Source organism: Nomascus leucogenys, chromosome 17 (assembly GCF_006542625.1).
Source record: "Nomascus leucogenys isolate Asia chromosome 17, Asia_NLE_v1, whole genome shotgun sequence".
Taxonomy (NCBI): Eukaryota; Metazoa; Chordata; class Mammalia; order Primates; family Hylobatidae; genus Nomascus; species Nomascus leucogenys.
The window spans coordinates 26,315,817-26,332,312 of record NC_044397.1 but is presented as its reverse complement, the minus strand read 5'-3'; the positions used below and the strand labels follow the sequence as shown (position 1 = coordinate 26,332,312).

General features: G+C 39.0%; 2 protein-coding genes across 8 annotated transcripts in view; one reads left to right on the top strand and one right to left on the bottom strand.

Moving 5' to 3' along the window:
* The window catches only part of RIF1 (replication timing regulatory factor 1), a 97,946-nt gene extending 90,681 nt beyond the window's left edge, over positions 1–7,265 (top strand). For all 6 annotated transcript variants that reach the window (XR_004026566.1, XR_004026563.1, XR_004026567.1 and 3 more), the window contains 2 exons: positions 3,264–3,415; positions 6,426–7,265. The gene's annotated coding sequence lies outside the window, so the exon portion shown is untranslated. The remainder of the gene's footprint in view (positions 1–3,263; positions 3,416–6,425) is intronic.
* The window catches only part of NEB (nebulin), a 230,402-nt gene that overhangs the window by 14,716 nt on the left and 199,190 nt on the right, over positions 1–16,496 (bottom strand). Inside the window, exons 151-161 of one of the 2 annotated variants that reach the window (XM_030797595.1) lie at positions 14,929–15,039; positions 14,430–14,540; positions 13,710–13,823; positions 12,868–12,972; positions 8,206–8,310; positions 7,124–7,228; positions 6,382–6,474; positions 5,686–5,778; positions 3,579–3,671; positions 3,023–3,115; positions 1,633–1,725 (exon numbers count right to left, since the gene is read on the bottom strand). In XM_030797595.1, coding sequence (XP_030653455.1) covers positions 1,633–1,725; positions 3,023–3,115; positions 3,579–3,671; positions 5,686–5,778; positions 6,382–6,474; positions 7,124–7,228; positions 8,206–8,310; positions 12,868–12,972; positions 13,710–13,823; positions 14,430–14,540; positions 14,929–15,039 — 1,116 coding nt within the window. The remainder of the gene's footprint in view (positions 1–1,632; positions 1,726–3,022; positions 3,116–3,578; positions 3,672–5,685; positions 5,779–6,381; positions 6,475–7,123; positions 7,229–8,205; positions 8,311–12,867; positions 12,973–13,709; positions 13,824–14,429; positions 14,541–14,928; positions 15,040–16,496) is intronic. The other variant, XM_030797596.1, reaches the window with a different exon arrangement.

Here is a 16,496-nt window from a genome sequence, read left to right as displayed (position 1 = left end):
AATATTTAACAGGCCAAATCGATGCAATACGGCAATTTGGTCTTTGTCATTAAGTTCAAGTTGTAGAGATGGTCAAGTATAAAAGTTCAATATGTGGCATTGTCTATTTTCCACAGTATCTAATAGGCTTATGCACCACTGGGCAATTTTGCCTAAATGCAATCTGTGTAAAAATTAACACAAATGGTTACTTTAAAAAAAGTCCAGGATCATCAGGATCATTAAGGTTTCAAATAGATACAATAATATAGTTACTGTAGTATAGAAGAAAATAATTAGAAAATAATTTTGAAAATTGTTGCAAGCCTTTCACTAAAAGGAATAATAATTATAACCCACAGGGAAAACAATGAATATAACATTCCAAAAGGCATATTAACATTGAAAATTTAACAAAATGGAAGGATTGTTAGTGAATAGTAATTAAAAAACAAAACAGAACAAAAAGACAGTGGGACCAAAGAAAGTTACTGATCTAATTATGTCAAAGAATCAAACTTTTAGAATATATTTAAACTGACAATTAAAAATATTTTGGATTAATTCCCACTCCCCAGAAAAAAATCCATCTAAATTTTCCTAATGACATTTGATTCTCCATCATAGGTATAAGTGAACCTAAGGTCTTGATATAGAAGTTTCAGAGTTGTGTATAATACACAAAGGATAATTTGTGTGTTAGAGTTTTTCAGCAACAATATTAATAAAAGAGAAAATAACATTAAATATAAGCTCATGATCTGATTGATTTGTATATTAAAAAAAAATCAGAAGGCCTGGATTTCTATTCATGAAATGGCTTGTTTTGAATAAGTATCAAAATAAGATTTATTTATTCTTTTTTTTTTTTTTTTTTTTGAGACAGGGTCTCACTCCTGTTGCCTAGGCTGGAGTGCAGTGGCACGATCACGGCTCACTGCAGCCTTGACTTCCTGGGGCTCAGATGAACCTCCCACCTCAGCCTCCCAAGTAGCTGGGACTGCAGGCATGTGCCACCACGCTTGGCTAATTTTTTCTGTTTTTAGCAGAGATGGAATTTCACCATGTTGCCTAGGCTGGTCTCGACCTCCTGAGCTCAAGTGATCTGCCTGCCTCAGCCTCCCAAAGTGCTGAGATGACAGGTGTGAGCCACCATGCCTGGCCCAAAATAAGATTTCTTTTGGTTTCAATATGGAGCAGTTTTCTTTCTTGGTGCTACTGTTTATCTGAACAGGGTCTGTGTTAAGATGATCCCTGTTCCTAAGGAAGAGCCACCATTTCTACATGTGGCTTCAAGTCCAGTATCTTGTCTTGCATCTCTAACCCAGTAACATCAGATAAAAAGAGTTCCAAGTAAATAAGGGCTTTAGTGTTTGGTTTTTCTTTTCTGGAAATCAATTAACTTCAACAGTCCCAACAACATAAAGATGAAAAGGGAAGGAAATAAAAAGTTTTAAGGGACTATTATAGAAAGTATAAAATGTTAGAATCAAATGGTGAATAGGAGATCTGGAAAACAGAAGGATTCAGTTGATGTGATTAAAAAAAAGATTTTGTTAAATTGATTATTATAAAGGGATGAACGGTGAGATGTTCTGTTTTGTAGAAATTATTATTTTTTAATATGGAGTTAAAGAGCTTTCTCCCAAATACCGAGCTAAAGTTTTCTTGATTGAGTTTGACTCGCTCCATCTCAGGAGTGACAGGTAGGGGAGTCCCCTTGCTCAGGTTCTCTTTGTACAATATCTGTGTGCACAAAACCAACAAACAAATCAACCTGGACCCATCTTTTAGGTAGACTTAACCTAAAAAAACAGCCTAAAAGTATTTTTATTGTTGTTTTTATGATGAAGTACCTCAATAACTTACAAATAGAGTTAACTATAGATCCCCTTTGGACATTTAGTCACACACAGGATGTCTGTCTTTAAAAGACATCAGTAAAAACACAGCTGCCAGGCTGCCGGCAGGAGTGGCTTGACTTATGTAGGCCTTCTCTCAAAGACCGGAGTATCAAATAGCATTCAAACTAATTGAAATTAATATCCATGAGTTGTTGGTAACATTAAATTAGGGAACCAGAGAAAGAGAGAGAGAGGTAGGTTTGGGGGAACAAAATAAAGAATAAATGTTGAAAGCTAAATAATACTAGCTTTCGATGATACTGAAAGTTTTCCAAAGGAAAAATTATTTATATCTTAACATAGCGTACAAAAAATAGCCAAGACAAGTAAATTATATTTACTGTGAATTGCTGTGTTGTCTTTGAATGAAAATGTTTAAGAATGACATTCTTTTAAGAAAAGCTGCAAACACAGTGACCTCTAATGAGATTGGAGACTAGTATTGTAAGTGAAGTAACTCAGGAATGGAAAACCAAACATTGTATGTTCTCACTGATATGTGGGAGCTAAGCTATGAGGATGCAAAGGCATAAGAATGATACAGTGGACTTTGGGGACTTGCAGGAAAGAGTGGGAGTGAGGCGAGGGAATAAAACACTACAAATATGGTGCAGTGTGTACTGCTCGGGTGATGGGTGCACCAAAATCTCACAAATCACCACTAAAGAACTTATGTAACCAAATACCACCTGTACCTCCCAAACTTACGGAAAAATAAACATCTAAACATAGGAAAAAAAAACCTTAAAGAAAAGCTGCAAACACAAAGAATACATTAAATAGCCACAATAAATACAAATAAAATTCTAATTAACATTGTCCTTTTGAAAGGGTGTTAGATTTTACTTTTGACTGTCACACCAGTTAGAAACACCTACTGTTATTAAAGGAGAAATGGAGGAAGAAAACACAGAATATTACAGGTTTTTAAAGAAAGTGATAAATATCTATGTTTTAGAGAAAACACAGTTAAAATTTCACACCAGAACTAAATACTAAATTAGATTCGGGTTGAAAACTGAGGTAATATTTGGTATCATTACTTTCATTATATGAATTTAGTAATTTTACATTTGTAAGGTGTTATTATTTTAAATAAAATTAAGGGATTTTTTTTTTTTTGGCCCCCTAAGAAATACCGAGCTAAAGTTCTCTTGATTGCGTTTGACTCTCTCCATCTCTGGAGTGATAGGTGTTGGGATTCCTTTCCCCAAATTTTCTTTGTACAAAACCTGTGAGATACAAGAAAGTACCCAGAGGACATTTGAAACAAGCACAGAGAGTAAGGAAGGAAGGTAATGGGGGAAGGGGTTATATGTGAGAAGGCAGTTTTTTAGTAAGTAATATTTAGTAAGGATAATGTTTTTACTTTTTTCACAGTTTTAATGATGAACTCTACAAAGCTAATTCTGGAAATGAAAAAGTACAATGGAAAGCATTAAGTTATATAACGCTGAGGAATCTTGTTAATTCTACTTACAGTATTTCAAATCTAGTCAAGTCACTGAAAATGTTAAAGTATAATCGGAAATGTGAGTCATTTTGTATTAACATGGTTTTGGTCAGGTAATAATACACAACACACACAGACACACACAGAATTGCTGTTAAGATGTTACTTTCTTTAAAAAAGATGGGTTATTGTGGTGAATTTTTTATGGGAAATAGTTTCTTATATGATATATTTGTAAATACCGAGCTAAAGTTCTCTTGATTGCGTTTGACTCTCTCAATCTCTGGAGTCACAGTGGTTGGAATGCCTGTTCCCAAGTTTTCTTTGTACATAACCTGTAGAAAATAATTAGAATACCCAGAAAGGTAAAATGACCGTAAATCCTTTAGATAGCAGCAACATGTGGGCTATTTGGGGGAAACTCATAAAAGCAATCTAGCTCTCAAATATAACATTCAAGGAACAGGGGGAGAAATTCCATAAATATTTATGTTGTCTTTTCCAAAATAGTAAAAATTTTACTACCTTGAAAACTGGGCACTAAATTAAGCATTTTCTATAACCACTTAGTGCATGCCTAAAATGCATTAATAAATTTACCAATGAGAAAAATCCAACCATTTTATTGCATCTAGCTTTGGTGCCTCAAATATAGTAGGCCTGCAGTGGACTTGTACTTAATGAATAGATTGCTTGGTTTAAAATTTTCCAATCATAGGATACTCTATTCCTTCAGGCTTATTGAGAATTTTCTGTTTGTTTTGTATGTTCTAATGAATGTTCCTCGCTGGCTCCTAATCTGTAGGAGCCTAGTCCCTGGATATGAGATGGCTTAATCAGTTTATTTTTCATGAAGAGCATCTTTACCTGAAATTTTTACTGCTAATTGCTGTATCAAGTAAACTAGTGTTTTCTGAATTGGGAGAAGTCCATATTTTTTAGTAGTAGTATCTAAGGACTATGCATTTTAATGAAAACATTAAGGAACCTCCACTCTCTGAGCCTCCTTAACTCTGAACATTAAGTTTTCAGCCTAAAGGACTGAATGGGTTCTTTTAAATGGATGGATTCCCTGGTGTATTAGTGCATGGGGTGGGAAGCAACATACCCAGATTTTAATTCTTAAAATCAGTGACAAGCTAGGCGTGATAGCTTTGTTTTACAAGGAAACTTCTAGGAACTTTTGAACATCTACCTTCTTGGTAACAAAGTTGGCATTTCTTTACTCTTCACCCAACAAAGTGGACAACAACACAAAGCAAAATTAAAGAAAACCAAGAAGTTGTAATGCAAAGTGATAAAGGAACCTGGGCTAGCTTTCTCAACTCATATTAGAGGACACAAAACTCTAAATAAAATTTGTACCACAAGGAAATCTGTACCACAGAGTATAAGCAGAGAGTGAGAAGGGAATGAGATCTAAATAATATGAACAACCTGCAAGAGAAGTATCAAGTATCTTTTAAAGAAAATCAAATGAGAGTTCAGTCCTCCATGGACCAGGGGAATCCTAAGACCAAGGTCCTCCCCTTTTATTGGCTATAAACTATTTCCCAAACTTCACATAGTCTTTTGCTAGTAGCCAACACCTGCCTAGAATCTGCCTATGGATGGGAAAAGGGGTGGGGTGCAGAGCCAGGGCTTGCTTGACAAAAGGTCAGGAGAAATGTGCTAACCTGATATTTCAGGTGTGGGGGACACCTGCCCTGCAATAAACTGCACAGGTGCCTGAAATTACCATGACAGAACAGGCTTAATGTATAATATACCATTGTAGGTAGATCACAGCCTGTAGCACTGCATTTACTAGATGGAGAGAGCAAAGAATACAGGAGAAGAAACCTTGAAAGGGTGGGGAGAAGAGACTTCACATGTCTACCCAGGGTCTTTTTGGACACTGGGAATCCTATCATTCATATGATGTGTCATACATACACACACACGTTTTATATATATACACAAAACCAAAGTATGTTATACTACTTAAATGTTTATATGTATATGCTTTTAGTTAAATTACTTGAGATCATCCCAATAACCTTATTACTACCATCAAAACATTTTACTTTGGAAACGAATGGCATGATAATTAAGAAGCCAAGTCCATGAGCTTCAAGTCAGTGACAGGTAGGAAAAGAAAGCCAAATCCCTTCTACTCCTTGATTATGAGAAGAGAGGTTTCTTATCTACTTTTGCAACCTGTAGTGACCCCATCAAGACTAAGGGAGAATTCACAACATCCCCAAGGCATGGAAGCTCTTGATAGGAAGCAGAAGGATAAGAGAGCACCAGGGTAGCAATTGAGAGATGGCCAGTCACACAAATGCAAGCTGAGAGTATGGCCACTACCGAGCTAATGTGCTTCTGCGTCTCCTTCACACGTTTCACTTCAGGCAGGTCAGGGATTGGAGTTCCTTGTCCTATTGCTTCCTTATACTTCACCTGCAGATTTAAAAATAGGAAAAGAAAGGTATTATTACATGCTGGACAGTTATTCTTCCCAACATGTACATGTTGTTTGTAACCCCCAGATTTAAAAAATCAACAATGTAAATAACGCAAGCTTTATACTTAGTGTGAATGGGACCTCATTCTGATACTGGGTAAGAGGAGAACAATTCCTAGGACAGGGACGCTTTGTCTCTCTCGTCTCTTTGGGGCAGGGGTGGGGGCCCCTATTTAGACCGCAGCCCTTTCCTTTATACTCCAATGTCTTTATGCCCAACAGGTCATTTGACTAGGACAAACAGATTCACATACATATATCCAGGAAGGTTGGTTCTTTGACTGTACCGGATTCTACTTTCTCACAAGCCTCTCCGTTTTTCAGATCTAATCTCTCCCTCATGAAAACTGTCAAGGCACTGCACTGAATATGAGATGACTCTAGCCACTGGTGTATACTGTGTGGTGGTGGTACACAGGCACCTATTTTAGCAATATAAGCTGTTTCTGGTGACAGAGGCTTTGAGTGCAACTCATAGGTCATTGTAAATTATCAAAGGGAGGCAGAAAATATTGCAAGTGCATTCGCTGTGTCTTTACCGAGCTAATGTGGTCCTGTGTTTGTTTCACTCTCATCATCTCAGGTGTCTTTCCGATAGCCGTTCCTGGTGAGACATCCTCTTTATATAAAACCTGGGCATTCAGAATCAGGACAGTGTTACACAGAAGAAAGGAAAACCCAGCAGTTCTGGAGAAAGACTAGGACACATGACTTCTGTGAAAACAACACACTAGACGATGTTCCCAGGCAAGTGCCAGAGCACCACACCTGACATTTCCATGTCAGTATCACCGACTCAGACCAATTATACAACATGGATCACTTTCCAGATCTTAAGATTTCTTCTAAGATTGTGGTACCGTACTAACACAGGATGAGAACAGCCAGGAAATGTTGATTAACAACAAAACCCTCCCATACGTAACACAAAATCCATTAAAGAAATGCAAAGTCAGTCAGTTCTCTGGGGGAGGGATAACAAAAGAAATCACAATGCCAAAAAGAAATCCATCTTCTTGGAGCAAGACAACACATGTTACTGCTCTGGGATTAAAAAATTTAAAAATAAAAGTTACGTTGTTAGCAGTTTTAAAGTTATTTCAAATGGTCTCTGGAGAGATGATTTTGGAGCAAAGTATGGGGAATTTTAGCAAATCACTGCTAGTATTACTGAGGAGGTTAGATGTTAATTGTCTGTATCAATATAAGGCTAGTATATTTTTAAAGAGGAGAGTGAAATGACTAGGTTAGCATTAAATGCAAAATAAATAGTAAATATACCGAGCTGAAATTCTTTTGATTTTCTTTTACACGCAGTATTTCTGGCGTGTCTTGAACAACTGTAATTTTTCCTTTACTGTTTTTAAGGTCACACTGGTATTGGAGCTATGAAGAAAGAGTAAACATCTTGTTAAGATTTCAACATTGCTTTATTTCCTTTATTTGTCCTATATTATGTAAAGAAAATTAAAATTCTGTATCTTTAAAAAAAAGTCTATGCCACAATAATTATGGTCTGGTAGCCCAAGGGAAATTACTTGATAAGAATTTTGTGGAGAAACTAATTTTAAAAAACATATAAAGCTAGGGGTTTGTTTTTGTTTAAGTATCCCTTGCTTAGATTTAACTTTGAAAAAGATAGATGTCACCACTAATGGAAAGCAGTGATAGTTCACATTCAGTAAAGGAAGCCACTGACAGGGTTTAGGATACACTACCCCAAAATATGGCACCTTGGCATTTGAAAAAACAGCAGAAGCAGGAGGATGTTTCTGGCCTTCTCTGTTCTTTCCTGAAGCAGATAATAATTATCTGACCTTCGTTTAAAGCAGGCAATAAGCCCCTCCTTCCAGAAGGGTCCTCCCTAGACCCAGCGGAAAGGAGCCAAAGACACAGAGATACTAGGAGAATCTGAACAAACAGGCCTCGCTAAATCCCATTTATTACCATTGGATCATACCCCTCTTTGTCCAATCACACTTCTGCATCTCTATCCATAAAAATACACACATTTCCCTTTGGGTAGTCATTCTGAAGCTTTTATTAAATAAATTGTGTGTCTCTTGTTAATCTGTCTTTTGCTACAGGGGTTTTAGCCATGAACCTTGCCATGGATGAGGAAAAGATACTATATTTTCTCCCCTACACCACCAACGAAGTAACAGATGGGTCTTTCATGCTGTGATTTGGAATTAAGATATAAGGTGAGCCCAGAGATGAATTGAGCACACATTTCCTGGGGCAGGATGGGAGGTGTGGAGGGCTGCACAACAGCCCCACTGCAAGCCTGGGGTATCCAGAGGCATCTTCCTCAGCACCTCTAGGTGCCTGTGGGCTGTGCCTTACATTTAGTAAAAACTTACAAGGCTGAAGTTCTTTTGGTTCTCCCGGACTCTCTGTATCTCTGGTGTGTCCAAAACAGTCTCATAATATGACATGGACTTCTCAGCATCTTCCTTGTACTTTTTCTGGGAATAGATTCCAAGAAATAAGGAGGGTAAACACCACAGGGATATAGGCCAATGGGACCTAAAATAGGCTATTTTCGCCCTTCCAGGCTCAGCAGAGGGAAAGTCGTTTGTATTTTCTTAACTGTCCAAGGATGTTAGGGCATTGCAAGGAAGAACCCTCTCAGTCAAAGAGCACCATACTTTTTCTTTCCAGGAAAGCTGAGCCCAGACATTCAATAGGACCTACTGTCATGGCAAAGCTGGCAGAGGGGGAACCTTGCTAGCTGGTCCACAGGAGGAAAGTCACAGCCAGCAAGGCCCAGAGAAGGAGATGGGGATGGCTCCAGTGGCAGTAGTCCTCGCTGGGCTGGATGAAGCTATGTAGCCAGACTGTTCAACAGGCAGGCGGAGAGAAGCTGGAGAGTTAAGAGTCAAAGACATGACCTCTAGAAAGCCTTAGCTGGTGACAAGATGTTCACTGAGCCATGAGCAGGTGTGGTCAGGGCTCCCAGCTACAGGACTGAGCAGGCAGGCAGACAGGCAGGCCCAGAGGCATTTCCAGAATATGGCTCTTGATGCTGCAGAAAGCAGCCTGACAGGACTGGCAGCTCTACCAAACAGACACACCTGGAGCGTCACTAAGGCCAGCTGACTGGCCAAGGACTGCTCTGAACCAGACATCACTATTCCTTGGGCTCCCCTGTCCTGCCCCAGCCTTTGGCTGGAGAGACATGTCCATACAGAGGCTGCTTTTCCAGACGCCAGTGGGCAGTCAGTCCCACCACCAAAATGATTGTTTTTATTCTCTGCAGCAGAACACTTTAGAGCCTTATTTTTCTTTCATTGCTTGTCACTATGTCCTTTCACTTTTCTCTCTAGCTTCACTTAGCTCCAGTTTTCTCCACTCTTCAGGGAAGTTTTGGTTTGTAGGGCTGAGGGCTGAGGAATGAGACTAGCCACTGTTATAATGGGGATAAAACTATTCTGTCTGTCTCTATTTACATTGTTAATATAGGAATTACATTTATAAGTATTGAAATTTGTAATCTTGCCAGAGACAACAAACAAGCAGTTTCAGCCAGTGGGAGATTTAGGCCTAGATTTTGTTCATCTAAATGGAAGCAAATTAAAGCCAAGATTTTTTGGAAGAAACAGTAGTTCACCAGGAACAAATGTTTTGTTCATGGAAAAAGTCACCTGGATGACTCCTTAGCTATGTTGATGTAAGGACAACAGTTCTCATTGTCCTGGGAAAAGAGTAGAAACAATCGTTCTTTTATTTTTTCCAAGATTAAGCAAAAGCTACCTCAACTGGTTTGCAGAGCTGGTGCTAATCCCTTAGAGGGGTAATCACATATGAACACGGAACTTGGATGTATTCTGGGAGAAAGGGACCTGAACTCCCTGGTGTTCCCAGACCAAATTGAGGGTTGGGCTGCTATTTCTCGTGGCCCAATAATGAAATGCAGATGAACTCGGGAGGAAGAGAGGTTTTTTTTTTTTTTTGAGACGGAGTTTCGCAGTGTCTTCAGGCTAGAGTCCAGTGGCGTGATCTTGGCTCACTGCAACCTCTGACTCCCTGGTTCAAGCGATTCTCCTGCCTCAGCCTTCCGAGTAGCTGGGATTACAGGTGTGCGCCACCACACCCAGCTAATGATGGGGTTTCACCATGTTGATCAGGATGGTCTCAATCTCCTGACCTCGTGATCCGCCCACCTCGGTCTCCCAAAGTCCTGGGATTACAGGCGTGAGCCACCACGCCCGACCAAGAGTTTTTATTTCTGTAACTGGTTACTGGGAGAAGGCCTGGAAATTATCACCAGGCCAACTCAAAATTACAAAGTTTTTCAGAGCTTACCTTTTAAGCTATATGTCTTTGTGTAAGTGTTCATTCATCTAAAGACATAAGTGATTAACTTCTTTTAATTTATAACTAAGGTCTGAATTCTGAAGACCCTCCTCTGGAGCTTCAGTAAATGTACTTAATTTAAATGGGTTCAGGTGCTGGGGTGATTACTCTTATGTTGTCTCCTGCTAAATCAGGGAGGTTTGAGGAGTTTCTTCAGACCCCCAATAAACTTGTATGTGGAGGCCTGGGGAGTTTTTTTTAGACCCACAGTAAAACTTGTTTAATTCTACATGGGAAAACTTGTTTAATTCTACATGGGTCTTGTTAAGAATTCATTATTTTGTTATGCTTTAAGGCCCAGGAATGGCCTAGACGAAACTTTTGGTGGGCTTTTGTTACATCCCAGCCTTTGTACAGGGACACTGGCTTTTAATATCTAACTTAACCATTCATTTAGTACTCAAACAGTTGTTAGTGAGACCTGGCCTGCCATACTGGTATTAAGTATTCAGTACAGTAGTCCCCACTTATCTGAGGTTTCACTTTCCTCTGTTTCAGTTAACTGTAGTCAACCTCGGTCAAAAATAAGAGTACATTACAATAAGATATTTTGAGGGAGAGAGAGAGACCACATTCATGTAACTGCATAACTTTTATTACAGTATATTGTTATAATTGTTCTATTTTATTATTGTTAATCTCTTACTGTGCTAATTTACAAATTAAGCTTTCTCTTAGGTGTATATGTATAGGAAAAAACAGTATATATAGGGTTAGGTATTGTCTGTAATTTCAGGCATCCACTAGAGGTCTTGGAACATATCCCCCTCGGATAAGGGGAGACTACTGTATATTATCCTAAATTTGTGAGTCAGCTTACATTGCTTGTATTAACCCCCAAGCATGAGGTTTAAAAGTTATAAATACAGACTCTCCATTGGAAATCAAGAAGCAAGTTTGTGGAAACACAAGCACCATCTCACCAGTATTTACCATTCAACTGTAAATACTGACCTGAATTGGGGAGGAACTAACTTGCCTGGCTATATTTTAGGCCTTGAGGAACCAGCCAGAGCCCCAGGAGAGCAGAGCAAGTGACTTGATTCCACACTGGGATAGGCCCACATGCTGAAGCTTTCATTAAAGATCAGCAGTGTCAAAAGCAGAAGGTAAAAGGCTGGTGAGCCTCTCACAGCACCAAGAATGTCAGCCTCCCTGGCTCCCTCAGTGAACACAACATGGTAATTTGGAGCCCATATAATTTTGGTAATTTTTAAAAAGCTAATTATTCTTCCACATCCCTACCCTTCAAAGAAAAGAAAACACTTCTACCATTTGAATATACCTGCTTCCTAATCAAACCACTCTCTAGTGATAACTATATTTTTCATGTGTAATTTCACAATATACAACTATATGTTGCCAATAAAGGGTTGAAATCCTTGATTCCCCAACCTGATTGGACATTAAGAGATTATCTGTGAAAATTAAAAACAAACAAAAATAGATTTCCAGAGCCTACCACAGATTTACTAGCATCAAAATTCCAGAGTTGGACCAGGGAATCTACATCCCCAGGTGCCTATAAAGCACAGCTAGGGCACGTTAACTATGGCTTTGGAACTCATTGATCAGAAGACAAGCACAAATTCTAATCTGGCGCCACTCAAACAAATTGCAGACTCCTGACCATCACTGACAATCGTTAATACAAATAAAGGCCTATCCCGGGGTGTGAAGGACACCCTACTTTTTTTCATCTCTCTATTTGTAGGAAGATGGAGAGTTATTCATCATGAGGGGAGTCAGGGTTTAGACTGTGTGTTCTCAATCTCGATCTTGTTTGAGATTGGTAATCCAAATGTGGGCTACTTTGTTTCTTACAGATTTGCGCACACATTTTTAAAGCCACATCATAAGAGATTTTACATGTTAAAATATTGATTCATTAATTACAAGTTGTACCATGTAAGAGTTCTTCAGTACCTTAAAATTCCTGCATCGTAGGTTACCCTCTCACTCTTTTCTTTTCTTTTTTTTTTTTTTTTTTTTTCGAGACAGAGTCTTGCTGTGTTGCCCATGCTGGAGTGCAGTGGTGTGATCTCAGCTCACTGCAAGCTCTGCCTCCTGGATTCACACCATTCTCCTGCCTCAGCCTCCCAAGTAGCTGGGACTACAGGCGCCCGCCACCACACCCGGCTAATTTTTGTGTATTTTTTTAGTAGAGATAAAGTTTCACCGTGTTAGCCAGGATGGTCTGGATCTCCTGACCTCGTGATCCACCCACCTCGGCCCCCCAAAGTGCTGGGAATACAGGCGTGAGCCACCATGCCAGGCCCCTCTCTCTTTTTTTTTTTTAAGAGTCTCACCTATCACCCAGTGGTGCAGTCACAGCTGACTGCAGCCTCAACTGCCTGGGCTCAATTGATCTTCCCACCTCAGCCTTCCTAGAAGCTGGGACTGGCGTGCACCACCACACCTGGCCAATTTTTGTAGGGACAGGGTTTTGCCACATTGCCCAGGCTGATCTCAAACTCGTGGACTTAAGTGATCCACTTGCCTTGGCCTCCCAAAGTGCTGGGAATACATACGTGAGCCACCGCACCTGGTGAATCTCTTTTTTATTGGGAAAACCTGATTTGAAGAATCTCTTAAGGTATTAATGGAAGGACTTCCATTCTTTCATGATTGGGGTTTATGAGTGATGGCATGACGAATGTCCTTACCTGGCTTGAAAGATTCTTGACTTGTTGGGCATGAATGATCTCTGGAGTATCAACCACAGAAGTGAAATTGGCTTTCTCCATTTCTGCTGATTGCTTATACTTAATCTGTAAAACGACACCCAATAGTTGGGTAAATGTTTACAATGTGCACAACAGTTGTTGGCTTGATTTGATTAAGAGGTGAGCCATATTTCTTTTCCAAGAGGGACTCATTCATTTGACATTCAACAGATATTTCTTCCTATTTTGTTCATAGTTTTATACCAAAGAGTGAGATTAGTAAGAAAGGTCAAGTCCTAGCTGTTGAGAGAAGATTTAGTTGGATGCAGGATGGGATATGGGTAAGGAGGGATCATCACCAGATAGGCATGGATTGTTTACCTATGAGCTGGGAGGATGACAAATAAGCAAAAGACCCATACCAATGAGCATTAGACAAGCTAAGATGCCTAAAAACTGTTCTAAACTTAGGGCTTGAAAGGAGAGGAAGAACTCACAAGATATTCTAAGCAAGGAATTCCTGGCATCAAATGAGTGGATTGACTCAGAAACAAGGCCAGGATGTCGAGTTTGCCCCAGCTCCAAACAGCTACTTAATTCCTCAATTTCTGCCCTTTGCTCTGAATGTCCCCAGAGCCTATAAACTCAGAAAGGCAGACAGCAATGAGCCTGGCAAAGGGTCCTCCATCCTTTCATTGGGGTGGATTCCTCCAGGCAGATGTTCAAGAATGCCATTATATGCATGTGACTTTCACCAATAAATCAGATGACAGAGGGACACTTTATGTCCTTAAAGTTACAACTACTTTCCTGAAAAATTGACATCGAATAGTAGCACTGACCTGACTGGCAATATCAGTAGCATTCCTGGCCCTCATAAAATCCGGAGTTTCATTGGCCATGGCATTCAGGCCTCTTCCTTTGACTTCCAGTTCCAGGTCTCGCTTATATTCTTTCTATAGTAGCATTAAAAGAAAAAAAAAGGTACCTAAATTCTACTACTAGGTAATAAACATACAGGGTGAATATAAATCCACATACCACGCCACCCCAGTTATCACAGATAGTGTTGCTTGCTACTCTTCACCTTCACTCTTCCGTGTGATAGGATGGAGTGGTGTCTCCAGAAGTCCTCTGGAGGAAACTATTGTATGCAAGTCAGTATGGGTCAACAGAGGTCTCCTTTTGAATACTTTTAGCATTCTCTGCTTAGCAGATTAGAGTATAAAGTAAATTGTACATCTAGTTTGGTACATAACTAAGATTACACTTAGGTGCACACCACTCCAGTGTCGTGTTTTTATGTAAATAAGCACACCAAATATATCAAGTTAAATAATATTAGATAATAGATTATGATAACCACTACAGAAACATACTGTTATAATAGCCATTCATCAGAAATTGAGATATATTTTATGTAATGGTTAACAGTTATGTTGTATATGGAATCTGAAAATCAAAAGCTCTGTTTTTCTCTGTTCTCTGTTTTTGTTTTGCTTTTTCTGGTGTAATTTGGCTAACAAAGAAATGATGCTCTATGAATTCAGCTGTGGGCCTACCTCATTGAGGATTTGAGTGGCATTCTTTGCTCTTAGCATGTCAGGTGTATCTTCCATTTCAGTGAGGCCCTTCCCACGGATGCTTTCCTCTAGATCTTTCCTGTACTCTTTCTATATCATGAAAGAAAAGCAACAACACTGACAAGAAAGCCCAGATTGATTCTCTTAGGCAAAGAAGAAAATAAGAAACAATTCCAATTTTTAAAGGGTTCACAGTTTAGTAAGTAAAAATATGAATAAAGGCAGGGTATAAGCATGATCAGTTAACATTAAATATCAAATGAAAACTTGAAGTTAATAGAATGCTAAGGTAATATTCAAATAAAACATAAGAATTAACATGGTATTAATAGATTAGGTGGTAGTACCAAGCACATGAGAACCCAATTTGAAACCCACAGTTAGGTGGTGATGTAAATGGTAGGAGGAACACATTAATGAGTGTCATTAGTGCAATTATTTGGATTAAGCGGGAAAGAAAAGACCAAGTGGGCACTACCTCGCTTGCTATTTTAGTTGCATATTTGACATGTAACAAAGCTGGCGTGACCTCCAGGCCAGTCAGGTTTCTGCCTTTAATGGACTCTTCATAATCTTTCCTATATTCTTTCTAATGTAAGTAGGAAGGAAAGACAAGTTAAAAAAAAATGTTTATTACAATTTATCTCTCCATCTCAGGAAGAAAAAAAATAATAGCATTTTCTATATATGGGCTCTTAACTCGATCATAGTTCTGCTAATGGTCACACATTTGAAACATGTATGATTGTACTTGAAATACTTTGTCTGGAGCAAATGGCCACAAGGAAACTCAGGCTGAGACACTTTGATGGGCCCCTCACTCATCAGTCTAATGTTGTGACTGGGGCAGGCCCTTCACAGAGTGGAAGGATGGATGCACCATCAAGACTCTGAATCCTCTGTTGTCTCTTCTGAACTTTCCCACACCTTTCTTAAGGTGACAAAAGATTTTATTTCAGAATTACAAGTCAGTGATGCAAGGGGAAAAAAAGTCGCAGAGGAAGAAGAGCCTAAGGCTACCAAATGCTAACTTGCTTTTTTTTCCTAATCATGACCTGTTTTTTTGATATGGGGTCTTGCTATGTTGCCCAGGCTGGTCTCAAACTCCTGAGCTGAAGTGATCCTCCTGCCTCAGCCTGCTGAGTAGCTGGGACTACAGGTGTATGCCACCACACTCAGAGTTTTGACCTGTTTTTTTAAAAATCACTGAATAGCTTAGGTGGGCAGTGAGGCACAGAGGAATTCTATGGTTTTGTCCACTCTGCCTCCCTGCCCCATCTCCTCTCCAGTCTCCAGACTTGGCTGACTCACAGAGGGGCTTGGAACAGATGTTGGAACTCTACTTTTGTAATTTTATTTTAATAGAATTTTAAATTTACAGGAAAGTCACAAGAACAGTATAACAAACTCCTATAGATCCTTTACTCAGATTCACCAATTGTTTGAAACCATTTTAAAGTTTTGATGACCTGATATTCTATCACCGGAAAGCTCCACAAACTGCTACTTTTATTTAAAACAATTTTTCTTTATAGTTGGAGGAAGAGAGGCAAATGGAAATTCCAAATAAGCCCATTTCCCACTGAAGACAGAGTAAGGTTTAAAATAAGATTCCATTCTCTACTCTTGGTTAAAAATGACAAAAAAAAATTTAATGTTTCTGCTTACAATTCTAGAATGACGAATATGGCATCTTAACTTTTGATTATCTGGTATCTTGATAAACGTCTTGATCACAAATACCCTTTTGTTTGGCTTGGGGCATTCTACTAAGAGTAGAGCATTTCAAAGCCAAAGGGGTGTCTGTGTGGAGGGAACTTTTCGTTCATAAAGGAAAATCCAAATTACATTCAGTATAATTTGTTTGTGTTGGGAATAGTTTTCCATGTTCTAATTTTACAGAAATGGCTGTTGAAATAAGACATATGGTAAATATCTACTACCTAGAGCATTTTTAAAAAATAGCTGAACCATAGGATTTCTGAGATGGAGAAGATTTTAGTAATCACATGATAAAAAGTTTCATCAGCTACCACTTTTTGGATG